The sequence below is a fragment of the Cydia strobilella genome, chromosome 14, assembly GCF_947568885.1.
Source record: "Cydia strobilella chromosome 14, ilCydStro3.1, whole genome shotgun sequence".
Lineage (NCBI taxonomy): Eukaryota > Metazoa > Arthropoda > Insecta > Lepidoptera > Tortricidae > Cydia > Cydia strobilella.
The window spans coordinates 1,497,427-1,515,408 of record NC_086054.1 but is presented as its reverse complement, the minus strand read 5'-3'; the positions used below and the strand labels follow the sequence as shown (position 1 = coordinate 1,515,408).

The 17,982-nt window shown below is 38.8% G+C and overlaps 2 protein-coding genes across 3 annotated transcripts in view; one reads left to right on the top strand and one right to left on the bottom strand.

The window, feature by feature from the left end:
• Window positions 1-1,326: 1,326 nt before the first annotated feature.
• LOC134747049 (protein YIPF2) lies at window positions 1,327-8,040 on the bottom strand. The gene is made up of 4 exons (XM_063681608.1): window positions 7,763-8,040; window positions 6,138-6,316; window positions 3,075-3,275; window positions 1,327-1,790 (listed from the first exon to the last, which is right to left on the bottom strand). The coding sequence occupies exons 1-4, from the start codon at window positions 7,956-7,958 to the stop codon at window positions 1,476-1,478; spliced, it is 891 nt and encodes a 296-aa protein (XP_063537678.1). The 5' UTR covers window positions 7,959-8,040; the 3' UTR covers window positions 1,327-1,475.
• A 1,616-nt stretch (window positions 8,041-9,656) lies between these two features.
• LOC134747014 (pre-mRNA cleavage complex 2 protein Pcf11) overlaps window positions 9,657-17,982 on the top strand; it is a 28,406-nt gene continuing 20,080 nt past the window's right edge. Inside the window, exons 1-5 of one of the 2 annotated variants that reach the window (XM_063681545.1) lie at window positions 9,657-9,868; window positions 9,958-10,185; window positions 10,965-11,090; window positions 11,504-11,680; window positions 12,352-12,522. In XM_063681545.1, coding sequence (XP_063537615.1) covers window positions 10,033-10,185; window positions 10,965-11,090; window positions 11,504-11,680; window positions 12,352-12,522 — 627 coding nt within the window. In that variant the 5' untranslated portion in view covers window positions 9,657-9,868; window positions 9,958-10,032. The remainder of the gene's footprint in view (window positions 9,869-9,957; window positions 10,186-10,964; window positions 11,091-11,503; window positions 11,681-12,351; window positions 12,523-17,982) is intronic. The other variant, XM_063681544.1, reaches the window with a different exon arrangement.

The following is a 17,982-nucleotide window of genomic DNA, read 5'->3' as shown; positions in this document are numbered from 1 at the left end:
AATAGATGGATACAGTCTAAGGAAAAAACGTGCCTCAAAAATCACGAAAATTTGATTCTCGATCAGAGGGCGCCACTAGTTTTGGCCTAGTCTCGTATAGAGGGCGTTGACGGTTTTGTTTGTTATTTATAATTTTAACGCATATTAATGGAAGAACATGGGTCAAAATCATATAAAAATAATTAATGCAAATAAAAAAATAATTTATCCATGTTTAAATACATTTTAACGTATTCTTATAAATCTTCATTTTTAGTTTTAAAGTATGTCGATAGATGGCAGTGAATTTACAGCGGTTACAAAATTTACTATGACAGTACCGCTCTATCTAATTATATCCTTATTGATTATAATTTATTCCGTCTCAATAATACTTGTAAAGGAAATAAATAATAGTATTTATTACATATTAGAGTTATTAGCAGATTAACATGTTACTAAGCATTTACCCATTAAGGTAAAAGTACCAGTAAACACATTGAAAAAACTATGGTTGAAAATAATCTAACAATAATAGTACATTACGATACAAGTGCGAAAAATAGGAAACTCGCAACGAGTGGCGATAAATTAAAACACGACCGAAGAGTGTTTTAAATCGACACGAGTTGCGAATTACCTATTCGCACATGTATCGTACAACGTTTTACAGTACATATGGCCCTTTAAGTTATCGACATAGTTACGTAATGTGCTAATTATCGCGCTAGTGCGTTAAAGTAGCACCATGTGTACTGTAAAGTAAGTTTCAGTGTGTACTTTACTTTTACCTATTATACTGACTTAGTGCATTCAATCTAATACACAGTAATCGGAAATTTTGTGGTAAAAATCGGTTAGGCATGGAACATGGTAACATCTTTATTTCTATCTGTTTAATCTTACCTACTTAAACCTTTTCCAGGCGGTCCAGACTGCACCAATCTATAAGATTTTCCCCAAAAATCCAAATATGTTCCAATTATTAATCCATATTTGATGATTCATTTCCCGAAAGTGCAATCTAGTTTGAACCTTAAATCTGAATAATAAAGTTGAAATTCTAGTGGCGCGTATGTGGTCGATAAATCTTACTATATAACATTTAAAACTTTCGCGTTTTGAACACATATTAAATCACATTTAAAATCGGGTCTATCGCGAATTTATTTTGTTACCTTTATTGTTTTATTTTTTTATTATTATTTATATTATGTTTTTATTTAAGGGGCCCACTGACTATCAGTCCGTCGGACGATATCGGCCTGTCAGTGGTTCGGAACTGTCAAATTTTTGTTCTAACTGACAAGCCGATATCGTCCGGCGTACTGATAGTCAGTGGGCCCCTTTAGACCCGATTTTAAATGTGATTTAAAATCGTATGCGTACTCGTATGCCTGGAAAACGGTTAAATTACTAAAAATCTTAGTAGTAAGTGAGTACATATCTACTCAACCTTCTTTACCAAAAAATCCCACTGCAAACTTTACACATAATCACGGCGCGACCGTCGAAGCAGCCGGCACAACATGCACACTCGGCACATGAAAGAAATACAACATAAAACCAGTCGCTAACAAAAAATGAAAACCGATTATCGACCCTATTAAAAGGAGGTAATACTTAGATTTCTTCAGCGCGGGCATTAGCCAAAATATGAGTACTGCTCCGGAGACTAAAGCCGCCATGAGTACGAAAAGCCATTGCAGCCAGGAGACTTGGATGGTCCACAGGATGGCCACGGGGATGTAGATGGAGAGAGAGTAGCCGTACAGACAGAATAGGGACATCATTGTTGGGGTGGTTGAAGTCTGTAAAAGATGTATTTTTATATCAATATCAGAGTTATTACATTTTTACTATGACGACGAGACATGCCGGGGACAACTCGTGGGGGACTTTTTGACTAGGCTTAAGTTTATTGAATTGTTTTTGTATTTTATCAGCCAGACCGTGGCCGCGTTCGTACGCGTGTCGTCACTAGATGGAAGTCGTAGCGCCAGTGAACAGCCTTATTAGCGGATTGGAGGTTTTTTTTTTTTTTTTTTTTTATTGAAAATTTAACAAAAATTATAACATTATAAGTACCTTAATCTAATGTTCGCCAAACTGTGAAACTGTTTGTTGGCGGTGCGCTCTAAAATAATCTTAAACTAAATAGGTACACTAAAATTAAGTAAGCAGTTAAGTAGTTAGGTATAGCATTAGGAACATACTTATACGTAGGTATCTTAAATCTATCATGCGAGACGGTATCAACTGTCCATGCGTAGATCCTATCTCGTTGAGATAAGGTCCAAGGTAGTTGGCTGTGTTGTATCATACCTGAGTCTCGATCTCGTCCTGTCCGTCCGTCACTGTGGTCCACTTGAGAGCGGCCCATAACGCAACAGGCACCAGCCAGACTTAGCAGAAGGCCGTGACCGCGTACGACACTAGATGGAAGTCGTAGCGCCAGTGAACGGCCTCATTGGAGGTAGCTGGCTATGTTGCCGCTTACTGCTATAGTACCATACCTGAGTTTCTATCTCGTCCTGCCCGTCCGTCACTGTGGTCCACTTGAGAGCGGCCCATAACGCAACAGGCACCAGCCAGACGTAGCAGAAGATGGCCGTGGCCGCGTACGACACTAGATGGAAGTCGTAGCGCCAGTGAACAGCCTTATTAGCGGATTGGAGGTAGCTGGCTATGTTGCCGCTTACTGCTATAGTACCATACCTGAGTTTCTATCTCGTCCTGCCCGTCCGTCACTGTGGTCCACTTGAGAGCGGCCCATAACGCAACAGGCACCAGCCAGACGTAGCAGAAGATGGCCGTGGCCGCGTACGACACTAGATGGAAGTCGTAGCGCCAGTGAACAGCCTTATTAGCGCATTGGAGGTAGCTGGCTATGTTGTATCATACCTGAGTCTCGATCTCGTCCTGTCCGTCCGTCACTGTGGACCACTTAAGAGCGGCCCATAACGCAACAGGCACCAGCCAGACTTAGCAGAAGGCCGTGACCGCGTACGACACTAGATGGAAGTCGTAGCGCCAGTGAACGGCCTCATTGGAGGTAGCTGGCTATGTTGCCGCTTACTGCTATAGTACCATACCTGAGTTTCTATCTCGTCCTGCCCGTCCGTCACTGTGGTCCACTTGAGAGCGGCCCATAACGCAACAGGCACCAGCCAGACGTAGCAGAAGATGGCCGTGGCCGCGTACGACACTAGATGGAAGTCGTAGCGCCAGTGAACAGCCTTATTAGCGGATTGGAGGTAGCTGGCTATGTTGCCGCTTACTGCTATTGTAAAGATCTGAAACATTAATAAATTAATATTATTAAACAGGTCACTTAAGTAATTTTAGTTGATTCTCACTCAACATGTCTTAATCTCAAGCAATTACCCCTATTATTATTATTCTCTTTATTTATCTTTCATCTTAGGCTAGGTTTTTATAATATGGATATAAAAGTAAAATACAAAAACACTTATAAAACATTACAAAAAATATATAAACACATTATAAAAAACCTAACCTAGGGTACCGCCGGCAGCGGGGCAAGGCCCAAGCTGCCGGTGGTCAGGGCCGCAGAGAGAGGAACCGGCGGACTATCCGCGCCGTGTCCAAGATAACCGCCTTCTGCATCTGACCCTTGATCCAACCACCTAGCGAGAGTCTCTCAAGGTGTTGGTCGAGACTCTTCGCTATGAGACCGTTCGCTGAAACGACTATCGGGACAATGATCGTCGAATCAACATCCCACATGGCGGTTATCTCGTGAGCCAAGTCTAGGTACTTACTGGACTTGTCCTTCTCGGCTTTCACGAGATTCTCATCATGGGGGATGGTGATGTCGACGAGCACGGCCCGGCGCTGCGATCGATCTATTATCACAATGTCAGGCTTATTGGCTACAATAGTCCTGTCAGTGATGATAGATCGATCCCAATAGAGCGTGGCACGACCATTCTCGAGAACTGGCACAGGTAAATACTTGTAGTACGGTACTTCGCAGTCCACAAGGCCGTATAGAAGAGCAAGCTGCTGGTGAATAATCCTGGCTACGAGATTATGTCTGTGCAAGTACTCGCCGTTAGCAAGATGAGAACAACCGGAAATGATATGCCTGAGTGACTCTCCGGGACGGCGGCATGCCCGATAAATGTCGACCGTACCGTCCTTCAGGATATATTTCCGATAGTTGTTCGTCATCATAACTTCGTCCGCAATTGCACAGGCAAAACCCTCGGTTTCTCCGAAGAGGTCCCCGAATCGTAACCAGTTCACCGACGCGAGCAGGTCTACATCGGGTCCCGTGAGGGCCTTGTAGAACCGCCCGTGTAGCACCTTACTCTCCCATACCGCCTTGCGGCCCGCAGCACTTTGTACCACAGGTTTGTGCCAGTTCTCGCTTGCCAAGGAGAGCGGCGTGAAGTGCCCGTCCACTGCCACCACATCACGATGCATCCCACACTCGTTGTTAAGGAAATAATTCCTGAGATTGCACACCTCGCGGTTGTGGAGATCTTTGGCGTTAAGGAAGCCTCGACCTCCACACTTCCGTGAGATGTACAATCTCATAACTGACGAGCGTGGGTGTAGCATACGGTGTGTGGTGAGTAGTAGACGGACCCTCCGATCCAGGGCGTCCAGCTCGGTTTGAGTCCACCTTAGTATGCCAAAGGAGTATATGAGTATGGGCATTACCCAGGCGTTGAAGGCGCGCACTTTATTGCCTCCTGACAAAAGACTGTTAAGGACTTTTGTGAGCCGACTGAAAAAGCGCTCCTTCACCGACCGTCTAATACCCTCGCCCTCAATACCCAACGACTGTGACATACCAAGGTATTTATATGTTTCTGATTCAGAGATAGATCTGAAAGACATTGTCTCAGAAAGTTGTAAATTTGTTGAATTTACAACCTCCCCCAGCTGTACATGCATAACCGCACACTTATCGACACCAAACTCCATTCTGATGGCGGTACTGAAAACTTCTGTGGTTTTCAATAGCACCATCAAGTCTTGGTTATTTGGCGCAAATAGCTTGAGGTCATCCATGTACAGAAGGTGAGAAATGACTTCACCCTCTCTCCGAAGCTGGCAACCTAACCCTGAATCCTTCAGCAGGGTGCTGAGGGGATTCAGAGCTAGGCAGAACCACAGGGGACTCAGACTGTCACCCTGAAATATTCCTCGCTCGATCCTTATAAAGTCCTGCGGGCCAGGGCGGCGGCGTTTATTATTATTATTATTATTATTATTATTATTATTATTTCATTTTAGACAGGCAGCTGATGCTGGTACGTCTAAATCATAGTTCACTTAGCACAGTTAGCATAGTTACTAAGACTCCACTGTCCATCTGTCTGACTTTGTCTCCAGGCTGTATCTCATGAACTGATCGTGGTTCTAGCTAATCTAGCTATCAAGCTGAAACTTTCACAGATGATGTATTTCTGTTGCCTCTATAACAACAAGTACTAAAAACAGAATAAAATAAATATTTAAGTATGGCTCCCATACAACAAACGTGTTTTTTTTTTTTTCTTTTTTTCGTACTGGTATGGAATCCTTCATGCGCGAGTACGACTCGCACTTGGCCGGATTTTTAGGTTAATATTGTGCGCTTTAAAAAAAAACTGTTTTTTTTTTCCTATATTATATATTGCCTCTGTCTCTGAATGTCACCATTTCAATAATTCATTATTTATTGCATTTGTCGGTTTTGCTATCATGTCCTATATGTAAGTGTAAATGTTTATACTGTCCTTAGCTAGATACAATTACGGCGGTGGCAGAATAACAGCGTCCGTTGCTAAAAACCTTCTGCCCCGAAGCCTTTTTGGCACAGACATCAGCTGAGCCACCTTCCCTTTCAATTAGTTTGTAAGCATTATCGTGTACTTTTATTATGTACCTATGTTACAACTTCTTGAATAAACGTCTTTTATTATTATTATTATTTGTAGATTTCATCTAAACAATCTGGTTAGAGGTTCACACTTGAGATAAAATGGAACTGATCATGAAGAACATCAAATGATAAATAAACCCTATAATTAAATGATATATTCTTTGACAAAATAGATAATAGAACTATACAGAATTATCACAGTCTAACAACAGCAGTGATACATGATATCCTCCTCTAACACATGAGTTGCACTTACCAAAGTTACAGATATCCAGATTGGTCCATACAAGTCCGGTTTTCCCTTGATCCTCTCATCAAAGTAGTTGCGGGACACCTTCTGCGGCACCACCGACGATATGATCCGCTCCACCACCTCGTTGGTGTGGACGTCAAAGTATTTCTGGTAATACTCTATGGTCCAGAAGTTGTGATTTGCTTTGGAAAAAAAATGGAATTAAAGACATTGGTTAGTCAAAACTCTCTTTAGTATACTTAGGGCCACTTGCACCATTCACTAACTTAAGCAGTTAAACCATTAACCCAGTGTCATATTGTACTGGTAACCATGACAACTCCAGGTTTAACCGGTTAACCCGGGTTAGTGGAATGGTGCAAGTGGGCCTTAGTATCCTTTCCAAAGAGATGTCAACATTTTTAACTAAGATATAGTTAAATAAAAATAAATAAATAAAATAAAAAAGCCTTTTATTTCCAATTTACATTTGTTTTACATTAGAAGTTTTAGCGTATTGGTTAGTACGTTTCTTATAGTTAGTTGTTAGTGTTCTATGTATTCTATTTACTATCTATTTATTTAATTTGGACCCCTCTTTGGGTGTAGGCCTCCTCCAATTCTCTCCATTTCTACCTGTCTTCCGCTTTGTTTAGCCAGTCTTTCCCTGCAGTTTCTTTTATATCGTCCAGCCATCGTTTATATGGCTTTCCTACTTTCCTTTTGCCACTTGGGCTTTTCCATTTCGTTGCCAATATTGTCCATCTATGGTCTTTGTACCGTGCGATGTGTCCTGCCCACCGCCATTTTAATTTGAGGGCTTGAGTTAGTGCGTCTTGTAACTTTGTTTTTTCTCTTATAGATGTACTCTTTATTTTTTGTATCTTTTTTATGTTGAGCATGCTCCTCTCCATGGCTCTTTGGGTGGTTCTTATCTTTCTCTTTATTTTATCTGTAAAAGTCCATGTTTGGCACCCATAGAGCAGGCTCGGTAGAAGGCATGTATCTGCCACTATCTTTTTTAGATTTAAGCTGTATTTGCCTTTTAGGATTTCTTGCAGTGACCAGAATTTCCTCCAGGTTATGTTGGCTCTCCTTTCTACCTCTTCTTCGTTGTTTGTTGTTGTAAGATATAGTTGGTCAAACCAAATTGGCAGTAAATAAGAATCAAAAAAACTATACTCATCCTTTTCTTTTGGGTTCTAGTACTAGTGTAAGACGAAGATTGTATGATTCTCTCTATGTTTGAAATGAGACAGTCCTTTGACAAACTATAATAAGTGGTATTTATGTATTGAATAATAAATTGATCTAGAAAAATGCCATTAGTTTGATACTTTGTCGGATCAAAATCCAAGGGAATGGCTAGAGCATACAATGTATATTTCTTTAAACTAATCCTTAATGTAATTGACATTAGACATACATCATTAAAAAAGTATTGTATGCCGATTTAACTAAACTATATATTATTACACTAATTAATTAATTACTGTCTCAAATAATGTTTATCGATGGCTTTATACCATGTATATTATTATTAGAAGTGTAGAGAGAGAAAAATGAAGAGAACAAGCTTGTTACCAACTTAGATATTATGCGCAGTTTATATTTATTAAGCTAAGCGCCAAAATATAAATACTTCTTACTTTGTGGCGGTGTTTCAGGCTCTTCATTGTTTAGATTGTTTAGTTTAGGTTCATCATACGTGTAATTTGGGTTCGACATCGAGCTAGTGTATTGATGCGATTGCACTGCCTCCACTTCTAACCGTGCACTCCTATCATTGTGCTCTGGCGAATAATCTTGAAAGTTTAGTAATTCGCCAGTCTTTATCGAAGACATTCTTTAAAATATTAGTCACAGTTTTCGTAAATAAAGTTAAGAATACAGACAGACGTATGTTGAAAAAAAAACGTCATAACGCGTATATGTCATTAGCTTTGATTACATTTCAGTCACAGTGGAAAACGCTAGAATAGTTTGTTTAAATTAAAACCGCCGCATGTATATCAGCCTTAAGGACCCTCCACACTCATGTGCGAAGCCGCGAACGCGAGTGTGGAGTCTAGTTCGCTAATCAGCGAAATCAACTCCACACTTCACGTTCGCGGCTTCGCGCCGCGTAGTCTGGAGCGACTTTAAATTTGACAAAGAAAAAAGAAATATCTTTTTGCTGTGCGAATTGTGCGATATGATTAAAACTTATCGATATTCTATTCATAATTCATACATTGCTTTTATGGGCTTTACAAGATTTTAACGTATTTACATGTTCCAGCATAAACGCCGTTGGGGTACAGCAATATAAAGACTAGCACACTTGCAATATTAAAACTTACTAAACATCGATACTTTATATTGTAAAATGAATTGTATTATCATATGTAACGATCTTGTAACAATACCCAAATCTGTGTAAATATAATATTGTTTTTATACTTTATACTAAAAATATTCTTTAATGAACCAAAATTAAAACTACCTATAAAACTAAAACTAATACCTAAAAAAGAAATAAAACATAATATAATAATAAATAAATAATTGTACACCGTGCAAGAAATAAAGCACCAGAAGATTAATAGAAAAGTGTTGACAGCCGCTATTTTTAGACACAATTTCTATTTTAAAACTCGTATAAAACTATAAAGAGTAGGTAATTTGATCGTGACGTCACATGCTAGTGTTTCATATAAATTCCATATTAGCAAAATCGTTTACAGTTCCAAAAAAGAAACTGATTTCACTAGTAGTCAAATACCCTATGTCTTATCGTTTGGGCATTACATGGGCTTTGTGGAGTTTGTGTTTTCAAACTTATATTTACCACGTGTATCAAAGAAGATAATCATAAAAGAAATTATAGTTGGTTAAACCAAATTGTCAGTAAATAAGAACAAAAAAAAACTATACTCATCCTCTTTTGGGGGCTAGTACTAATGTAAGACAAAGATAGTATGATTCTTTCTGTCTATGAAATGAGACAGTCCTTTAGATAAATAGATAGATAAGAACTTTATTGCAAAACATTATCGTGACAAAAAAAAAATGTACTTATATTAAAACTAAAACTTAGGTCTAAGTCATAGACATAGTATATACAAGTAGTTATAGACGCGCCACCGAGCGACCGGGGGTAAGAAAAAGAATATTCATATAAAATTTGGGCAGCATAGGATTTTTTCTCTTTCACTCTTATAAATTTCGATATTTCGCTATCGCCTCCTACCTATGATGCCACCCGGTCGGTGATAAGGACAAAGCATGGCACTGTTTTCTCTTTCCTCTTATAGGAATCGCAATAAGACTATCTTTCTCTATCAAAGAGTGTCAGGCCCTTGGTCTAAGTACTATACTAAACTAATTACTAACTAACTACTAGGTTTTTTTTTTGACAAACTATAGTTTTTGTTATTATTTACTGACAAATTAGTTTGACCAACTAGTTTAACAATATCGATAACGATAATGTCGGTTCGGGTAGCACTAGAGGTGACGCATGTGCGCGGGCCTAGCTAGATGGGGCGGGGAGAGGGAGAGGAGAGGAATCGTATTCGTGCTGTCGTCGCCATTTTGTATTTGTACATCGAGCAAGCCTGAGAATCGAACGTCTCGTTAGCAGCTATTTTTATAAAGCACTGATAGTGCTACGTGACCATAGTTTTTCATAAATATGTGCTCGGATTCGTACGTGAGGTGATTGCCTTCAAACTTCAGATTATCATCAACAGTTGCGTGTTATCGGTGTTAATGTAAGTTTGCTACGTGTTGCCTTATAGTCCTTGTACTATCTCGCCATATTGAAATCTCGCGACCGACGTAATAGCGAGCTAAAATTCAGTATTCTGTGCTTTGCAGTGATGTGCGGTTGAAGATAGTGGTATGCTGAGAGAAGCGACAAGTGTCGTGCAGCAAGATGTCGAAGGAAATCGCGGACGAGTACGCGTCGAGCCTTGCGGACCTGACTGTGAACAGCAAGCCGCTGATCAACATGCTGACTATCCTGGCCGAGGAGAACGTCGACCACGCGGGGGTTATCGTTGATACCGTGGAGAAGCACTTGGAGAAGGTGAATTTGCATTTTTAAAGTTAGGCGATGGGCATTCGCGGAAATGTCACGTGACGGGGAAAGTGTCTTGCGTTGACGCACGCCTCTGTGGCGTGCTTTACGTGTTGATGTGACGGCCGACCTCATTTGTACTGGTTCGGTTTGAAAACGGGTATCTCCAACTGCAATTAGTCCTATCAGAACTAAGTATCGTTAAATACAAGTCATTTTATCCTGTTTTCAATTGTCGCTTATCGTGATAACACAAACCCGCATAGTACTTAAACATGTTGCTAATAGCCAGATAACATCATTACACAGAAGTTGTTTAAAATAAGATTACCTTAACATGCCTTAATCCTTTGGAAATAGTCCTAACATGAGAATGATGAAATTAAAAGTAATATTTTGCAATGTTTTGTAAGTAAATAACCTGTTTTAATTTTATTTTGAAAGTTGATTGCTCAACATTACAACGGAGATACCTGTTACATAGATATTACCATCTGATTTCTGTGCCACTTACAATTACCTTGGCAATTTCATAAACTGATCTTATTTCAGTTGTGTAAAATGTTGAAATAAAGTTTTTTAAAACTGAGTTCGTCCTTATTTATTTTACTACGCGCCGGATATTAAAAGGGTTTATGAAGAAAATGTTTTGTATTATTCCTACCCATACTGTTAACTGATAATAAAATCTACGATTGAAGACAAGTGGAGGCAGCCTCGGACGAACCACGGGTGGTTTGCCAGGTGGGGCCGGGCCTAGGAGTCTAGATTTTGTTTCCTCCGTACAGGTCCAAGCGGACATCAAGCTGCCTGTGCTCTATTTAGTAGATTCCATCATCAAGAATGTTGGCGGCGCCTACGTGCAGAAGTTCTCTCAGATCATTGTTAACATGTTCACTAGGACATTCAAGCAGGTAATTATAATGTTCCTTTTTATTAAAACCCTGTTCTCAATGCCTTATTTGTTTCTTACATCATTATAGCAAACTCAAAATACTTAATTTCTAAATTACCATTCCAAAATTGTCAAAACACCTTGTAGCAAAAATACCACATTGCTAAAACAATGTTTCGAAAACCACATTTACTAAAAATGCCACATTTTTAAAATGAAATTAAATTGCAGTATATAATAGACTAAAAAAATTTATCCAACAATTCCTAATTGCTAGTTAGTTTGTATTTTAAGAAAACATGTATGTAAAATTATTATTATACAAAAGAAAAAAATGCTGCACACAATCTAACATTGAGAACTGGGTTTCTGTGCTTATAATATTAATTTATTTCAAACTATTCAACATATTAACACATTTTACTTCGGCAGGTGGATGAGAAAGTCAGATCACAGATGTTCAAGCTGCGTGAAACGTGGCATGACGTCTTCCCGGCCACCAAACTATACCAGCTTGATGTTAAAGTGAATCTGATCGATCCGGCTTGGCCGATACAAGCACAGCCCCATCAGTCTACCATCCATGTAAATCCCAATTTTCTGAAAAAGGTGTTTTTTAGTTGTTTCTGTTTTGATTTAGATATAGTTACTTTAAGGGTCGGTTGCACCAGACTGTTTGTCGTCGTTAAAGAGTTCGCAAAATTTTATTGTATGGAAAGTTTCATAGTAAACCGCCGTGGCGCGCCAGGTGACAGGTGACGTTGATCAGTCTGTCAAGTGCGGATGGTGCAACTGGCACTTAGTATTATGCATAGCTCTTGTAAAGTATGTACATATTTATTTGAGTATCAAGTTTTCTAATATCATTTATGATAAAAATCCAAGTTCAGTTAAGTATATGCAGAGAACTAATAGCATCTACCACATCTTGGTAACATTCATTTCACACTCACTAATGTAGAAAAGTCTGCAAACAATTTTGTAAACCACAAACACAAAGTTTTTAAATTATGGTATTATATTTGCTATATTTGCAGACGCATTGTGTACATGTGCGTGCATAACATTTTGTATATGAAAAATGCTTCAAAACGTTAACATACTATTCCGGTTGTTACAATCAACTTAAAAGTATTTTTAAATGTTATGTTTGCTGCAGTGTATTTCTGTAGCACTGAACATGGTCCCATTTACATAAACATTCGTCCAAGTCTTATCTAATAATGAAATAGTGTATTTGTTCAAGTAGACATGATCCTAAACCTCATTTCCCTCCACAGCCCCCTGCTTCCGCTACCACAAGCACCCCCTCACCCGAAGAGGAGGAAAAGATGAAGCTGATCCTCGCCAAGAAGGAGAAGGAACTGCTCATGTTGCAGCAGAAGAAGATTGAGATTGAGCTGGAGAAGACAAGGCGGGCTCTGGAGATTGCAGCAGCTACTAATACTAAGGTATGTTTTATATTAATGTTACATTTTTAAGCAATATGTCATTTGTCATAACCCTTTGGGTGGTAGCACACGGAGACTTTGCAGTGATGCAGCTGTGATACAGTATCTATACAACCTCGATGCTGTCGCTGGTCATATGTCATACACCCTCGCACACTTAAACACGAATTTCTGCATCTACTATAGTGCTACTGAATTGTTGCAAAAAGTCGCCGTGTGCCCCTGTAGGTGGAAACTCCGGCTGTTGACATTATTACAAATTTGCTTTGATTGTCTTAATTGAGAAAGTTTAAGTTTGTCTTAATTGACTTAATCATGTTAATCAACCATTTCCTGGCATGTGGACTTACAGTCGATCGAAGATCGATAAAAGATCCCAATAAACAAATAAGTAGGATATTTTAGTGCTACTTTTAAGGCTAAGGTTCTCAAAAATATCTGAACAAGCCCTTTAACGGCTTACTATTACCATGGATACCCTTGGTCACTCCGTTACATCTGATTGTACATCATGGTCCTTTTTAATTTTGCCATATGGTATGGGGCATTTTCTATGAAAAGGACCTTATTGTCGATGGCGCTTACTCCGCACAGCGTCGCGCGGCATTGTATTTATATCGGAGCATCGTTAATAATGGCGTAAGCGCCATCGACAATAAGGTCCCTTTTTGTAGAAAATACCACATTGCCACATACCGGATCCCTTTGTTTGACATAATTATTGAAAGTCACAATGTAATGATACTAATGATTGTCAGATTATCATTAGTCATAATTCTGAAACCGTTAACATTTCAGGATTTTCGTAAGGTTATCCTATAGATAGGGTTAGGTTAGGTTTGTTTTATGGCAATCCTGAAAAGTTACGCGTTGCTGAGACAAACCAAATTATGACTAACGAAAATGCGGACAAACAATACATTATGACTTAAAACTTTATGGGAAACAATAGAGACCCTGCTACATACACATAAGCCTACTTTGATAAGCCCAGTAAACTAAGTAAATAATTTGAAATTCATTTTATTGTTTACTGATTAAGCAGGACCTGCTTAAGCAATCATTTTCCTAAGTAGCTATATTTACTGATTTAAATTGCCTAATGATATTACTTTATAAAGGTCTTGTTAACAAACGTTTTCAAACAATTAACGATGACATCAACTATTAGTCTAGCCAGATGTTTGGTAAACAGTAAACACTGCATAGTGCATAGTCATTAGAACTAAGCGGACAATCGCGGTGCATGTTTATACTCGTGCAATAATGGCTACCGCGTTTAATTTCGCCGCTAGGGGCGCTAGTTTAGATGGAGGTCTTTCAAAATATCAAATGCATAGACGTTTTGGGGGTTTCAAGCTTTTTTATCGGGAATTTTCACTCCTTATTCATAATTGTGGTAAATCTGTCCATCTTTGATTAATCATGGTAAACAATAGATATTAGCTCAATAAATTTTACTGGTTTAAAAAAATGCCAAAAGCGGATTATCCTTTTATGGTCAAAGAAATAACACAAAAGCTAAAATATTCTTGGATTATCTAGATACGTGGTGTTATTAATGTTTTTAGGGTTCCGTACCCAAAGGGTAAAAACGGGACCCTATTACTAAGACTCCGCTGTCCGTCCGTCTGTCACCAGGCTGTACATGAACCGTGATAGCTAGACAGTTGAAATTTTCACAGATGATGTATTTCTGCCGCTATAACAATAAATACTAAAAAGTACGGAACCTTCGGTGGGCGAGTTCGACTCGCACTTGTCCGGTTTTTTTGTATTAACGAGATTGTAAATATACCATGTTTTTTAAAACAGTAAACATCTTGAATTAAATCAACAATCTTAAACAGTATACATTAACCTTTATACCTAGTCGGCTCATAAGTTCTGTCATATACATATAGGTACAATCTTGTAATAGTTGTAATTATTGATCCATACATACATATATTCAAAATAGTGGAAAAATACTAGTTTTTTGAAACGTCTATTGTCCTTGAGATAATGAGATTGTTATCTTAAAGTTAACGAACAAAAGAAGTTTTAATACGTTTATCCTTTCGTACCTACTCAAAAGACAATATAACACAATACAATAGTTTTGGATATCCAAAATGATTAAAATACCACGTTCAACAAGACAGTAAACATCTATTGAATAAAATTAACGATTTATAACCGGTATTCACGGTATTCATTCGGTTTTTAGGATTTATAGTGTTTAGATTTCAAACAGTCCCCTTTCGGCTTATCCTTTGTCTATTGTTAAGTGAAACCGCAAGTGCTACTTACTAGTATAAAAAAATGGTAGGGCCGTTTTAACCGGTTATTGAATTACCACTCTATGAAGATTGCAATAAGGTTTAAAATGAACTAATGGGAAAACATATTCCATAGCTGTGTGGTCTTTGCGGTTACTGAGTGCCGGCAAGTCGAACACTACAGAACCAGTCTAAAATGTGCTTATACTAAGACTCCGCTGTCCGTCTGTCTGTCACCAGGCTGTATTGCATGAACCGTGATAGCTAGACAGTTGAAATTTTTACAAATTTATTTCTGTTGCCGCTATAACAACAAATACTAAAAACAGAATAATATAAATATAACAAATACTAAAAACAGAATAATATAAATATTTAAGTGGGGCTCCCATACAACGTGATTTTTTTGCTGTTTTTTTCCGTAATGTTACGGAACCCTTCGTGCGCGAGTCCGACTCGCACTTGGCCCGTTTTTTATCAATTCGTAGTATGTACGAGTATTCAAACACTAAGTTGTTGTTTTCCTGTTATCAACGCCGGGCTTCTACCTACTACAGCTCTGAGGCGAACCACGTTCGACGTGTTGCCTCTCTGTCGCACTTGTAAATTCGTAGGTAAGTGTGACAGGGAGGCAACACGTCGAACGTGGTTCGCGGGCTCTGCTCTTAGAGCTAAATACATATACCTATAATAGGCCACCGAACGAAGACTAAACATTGTCAATCGGGGAAAATAATTCGTGTACCTATAAGCCAATGGGGTTGGCCGGTCGAAATAATTAGCAGATGGCGCCAGCATAGCTTGCCCTGTCAATCCCTAGAATTGTGTCAAATTTTTGTTTTTTTAATGCCCTGGATGCCAGCCCTTTAAGCCAAATCTCATAGAAAAAGGGGCAAGCTATGATGGCGCCATCTCTGCAAACCTTTGACAGTTGCCAACCCCATTTTGGCAGAGTTGTAGGGAATGGGAATGGTGTATTAAACACAGGGTTCGAAATTATCCAGATAATTAGTCTTTGATAATTATCGGATAAATAGCGGATAATTATCCCAGGTATGGATGGTGCTATATTTATTTTCTTTGAATTCTTTGATGGTAAAAAAATAATGATTTGGCATATAATGATGGGCGTTTTTTATTTGTTTTATTTGTGAAAATCTCTTGCGGGCTTACTTTTGCTATGTACAAATAAAAACTGACCTAATATTGATTAAGTTTTTTTATTAATCATTCAAATATAAGATAATCATCATGTATCAATCTAATCAAATCGATAATTATCAGGCATTAAAATAACGATAATTATCAAGATAACTATCATTGATAATTATCCTTTCGAACCCTGTTAAATAAGGTACTTAATAATGAATTAAAGTTTTTTAACGTCTATAAAGATCATGAAATAAAACTATGAAAACGGATTATATCGCGTATATTGAATTTATAATACATCCCTACGTTTCAATACAATTTAGGAGGGATTTAAATTTTCTCGGGTCCGAGGTGTAGGGTTGGAGCCGGCGTAGTTTTTTATTGCGTATATATATATATCTTTACTTGAAAATAATTGTAGTGTATATTATGAACCGATTTTGCATGTACAACCAGCCTTAAAGTTTATAGTCTATGGTGGTTCATTATTTTTAGTATGTGGGTATTTTTGCATTTTGTAGTTTTTCCTCAGTCACCCGTTGACCACGAACGCTGTAAAGGGTTCGAAACGTCGGGATGTATTATAAATTCAATATACGCGATATAATCCGTTTTCATAGTTTTATTTCATGAGTAATCGCGGTAACCGAAGACAATATTATGTCTATAAAGATCAATTATAAGATTTCTAAGCGATTTAACGCGTGCAGCTCTCTCCTTAGCATTATTATTTCCATCTGATTGTGGGGTCTGCTTTTCTTGTCTTTTCTCTCCACTTCGCACGATCGGACGTGTCGTCTACTGAAACGTCGCAGGCCCTCATGTCTTTTGCTATGGTATCTGCCCATCTCATCTTCGGTCTCCCTCTTCCTCTGGACCCAACAATGTTCAGATCCATAGCAACATTCCCGATGTAATCAGGAGGTCTTCTTTTCACGTGTCCAAACCATCTCAGTCGACTCTCTTTTAGCTTATCGGCGATATCACGTACTCCGAGGCTACCGCGAACGTTCTCGTTGCGTATCTTATCAAGCCTCGTTACTCCGCACATCCACCGAAGCATCTTCATTTCGGCGACTTGGACGGACCGGACATGGCTCTGCGTCATAGCCCATGTTTCACTCCCATAGGTTAGAACCGGTCGTATTATGCTCTTATATACTAGGCCCTTAAGCTTCACGGGCATCCTCCGATCACAGGTAACGCCAGTCACTTCCCGCTATTTCAGCCAGGCAGCGGCGATCCGGTGCTGCAAGTTCACCTCCAATTTTCCTGAGGTGTGCAACATGGTACCCAGATATTTGTATTCGTCACACCGAGTGACTTGCTGTCCATCGATAACGAGGGGGTCTTCAGGCTGGTTTGGTTCATTACACACCAACACCATGTATTGGGATTTCGCGATGCTCAGCATCAGGCCCCCCGCCTTCAACTGACGTTTCCAGTCACCGAGAGCTACTTCTAACTCTGCTGTAATATTTTATAGCTTTGGTTAACTAAAGGTCATGCAAGCGTTTCGCTGTTGCTAGGATTGCTGTGCGTGCATATAGTAAAAACAAAAATCGTATTTAAAAACAAAATGGATTTAACGCTATTTACATATGCACTTACTGGAGAAGCAAACTTAAACTTTCTTATGTTAACAAAGACTTTTCCGGAAAGCAAAAACATTCGCGATGTCTACTTTACCAGAAAGCAAACATTCGCGATGTCTACTTTACCGGAAAGCAAACTTTCTCTCTGTCTCTCTCCTTTGCCAACTAGCCAACTTTCTTGCAATGTGGGTATACTTTATTACTTTCTTGCAAAACAATCTTTGCATCAACTTTAGTACTTTCCCTTTTCCAACAAGCAAATGATCCAGAAACACTGCGCATTTGCTATGTGCGTATTTAACGGAAGCTTAAAAATGTTTATTTCTTTTGGTGAACCAAAGGTTCAGACGATTCCATAAAGGGGCGTATGCTATTACTGTTAATGTTAATTGAAAGGATTTAATTAATGTTGAGTTAGACTAGGCACTATTAATAACACCAAAGTACTTTTC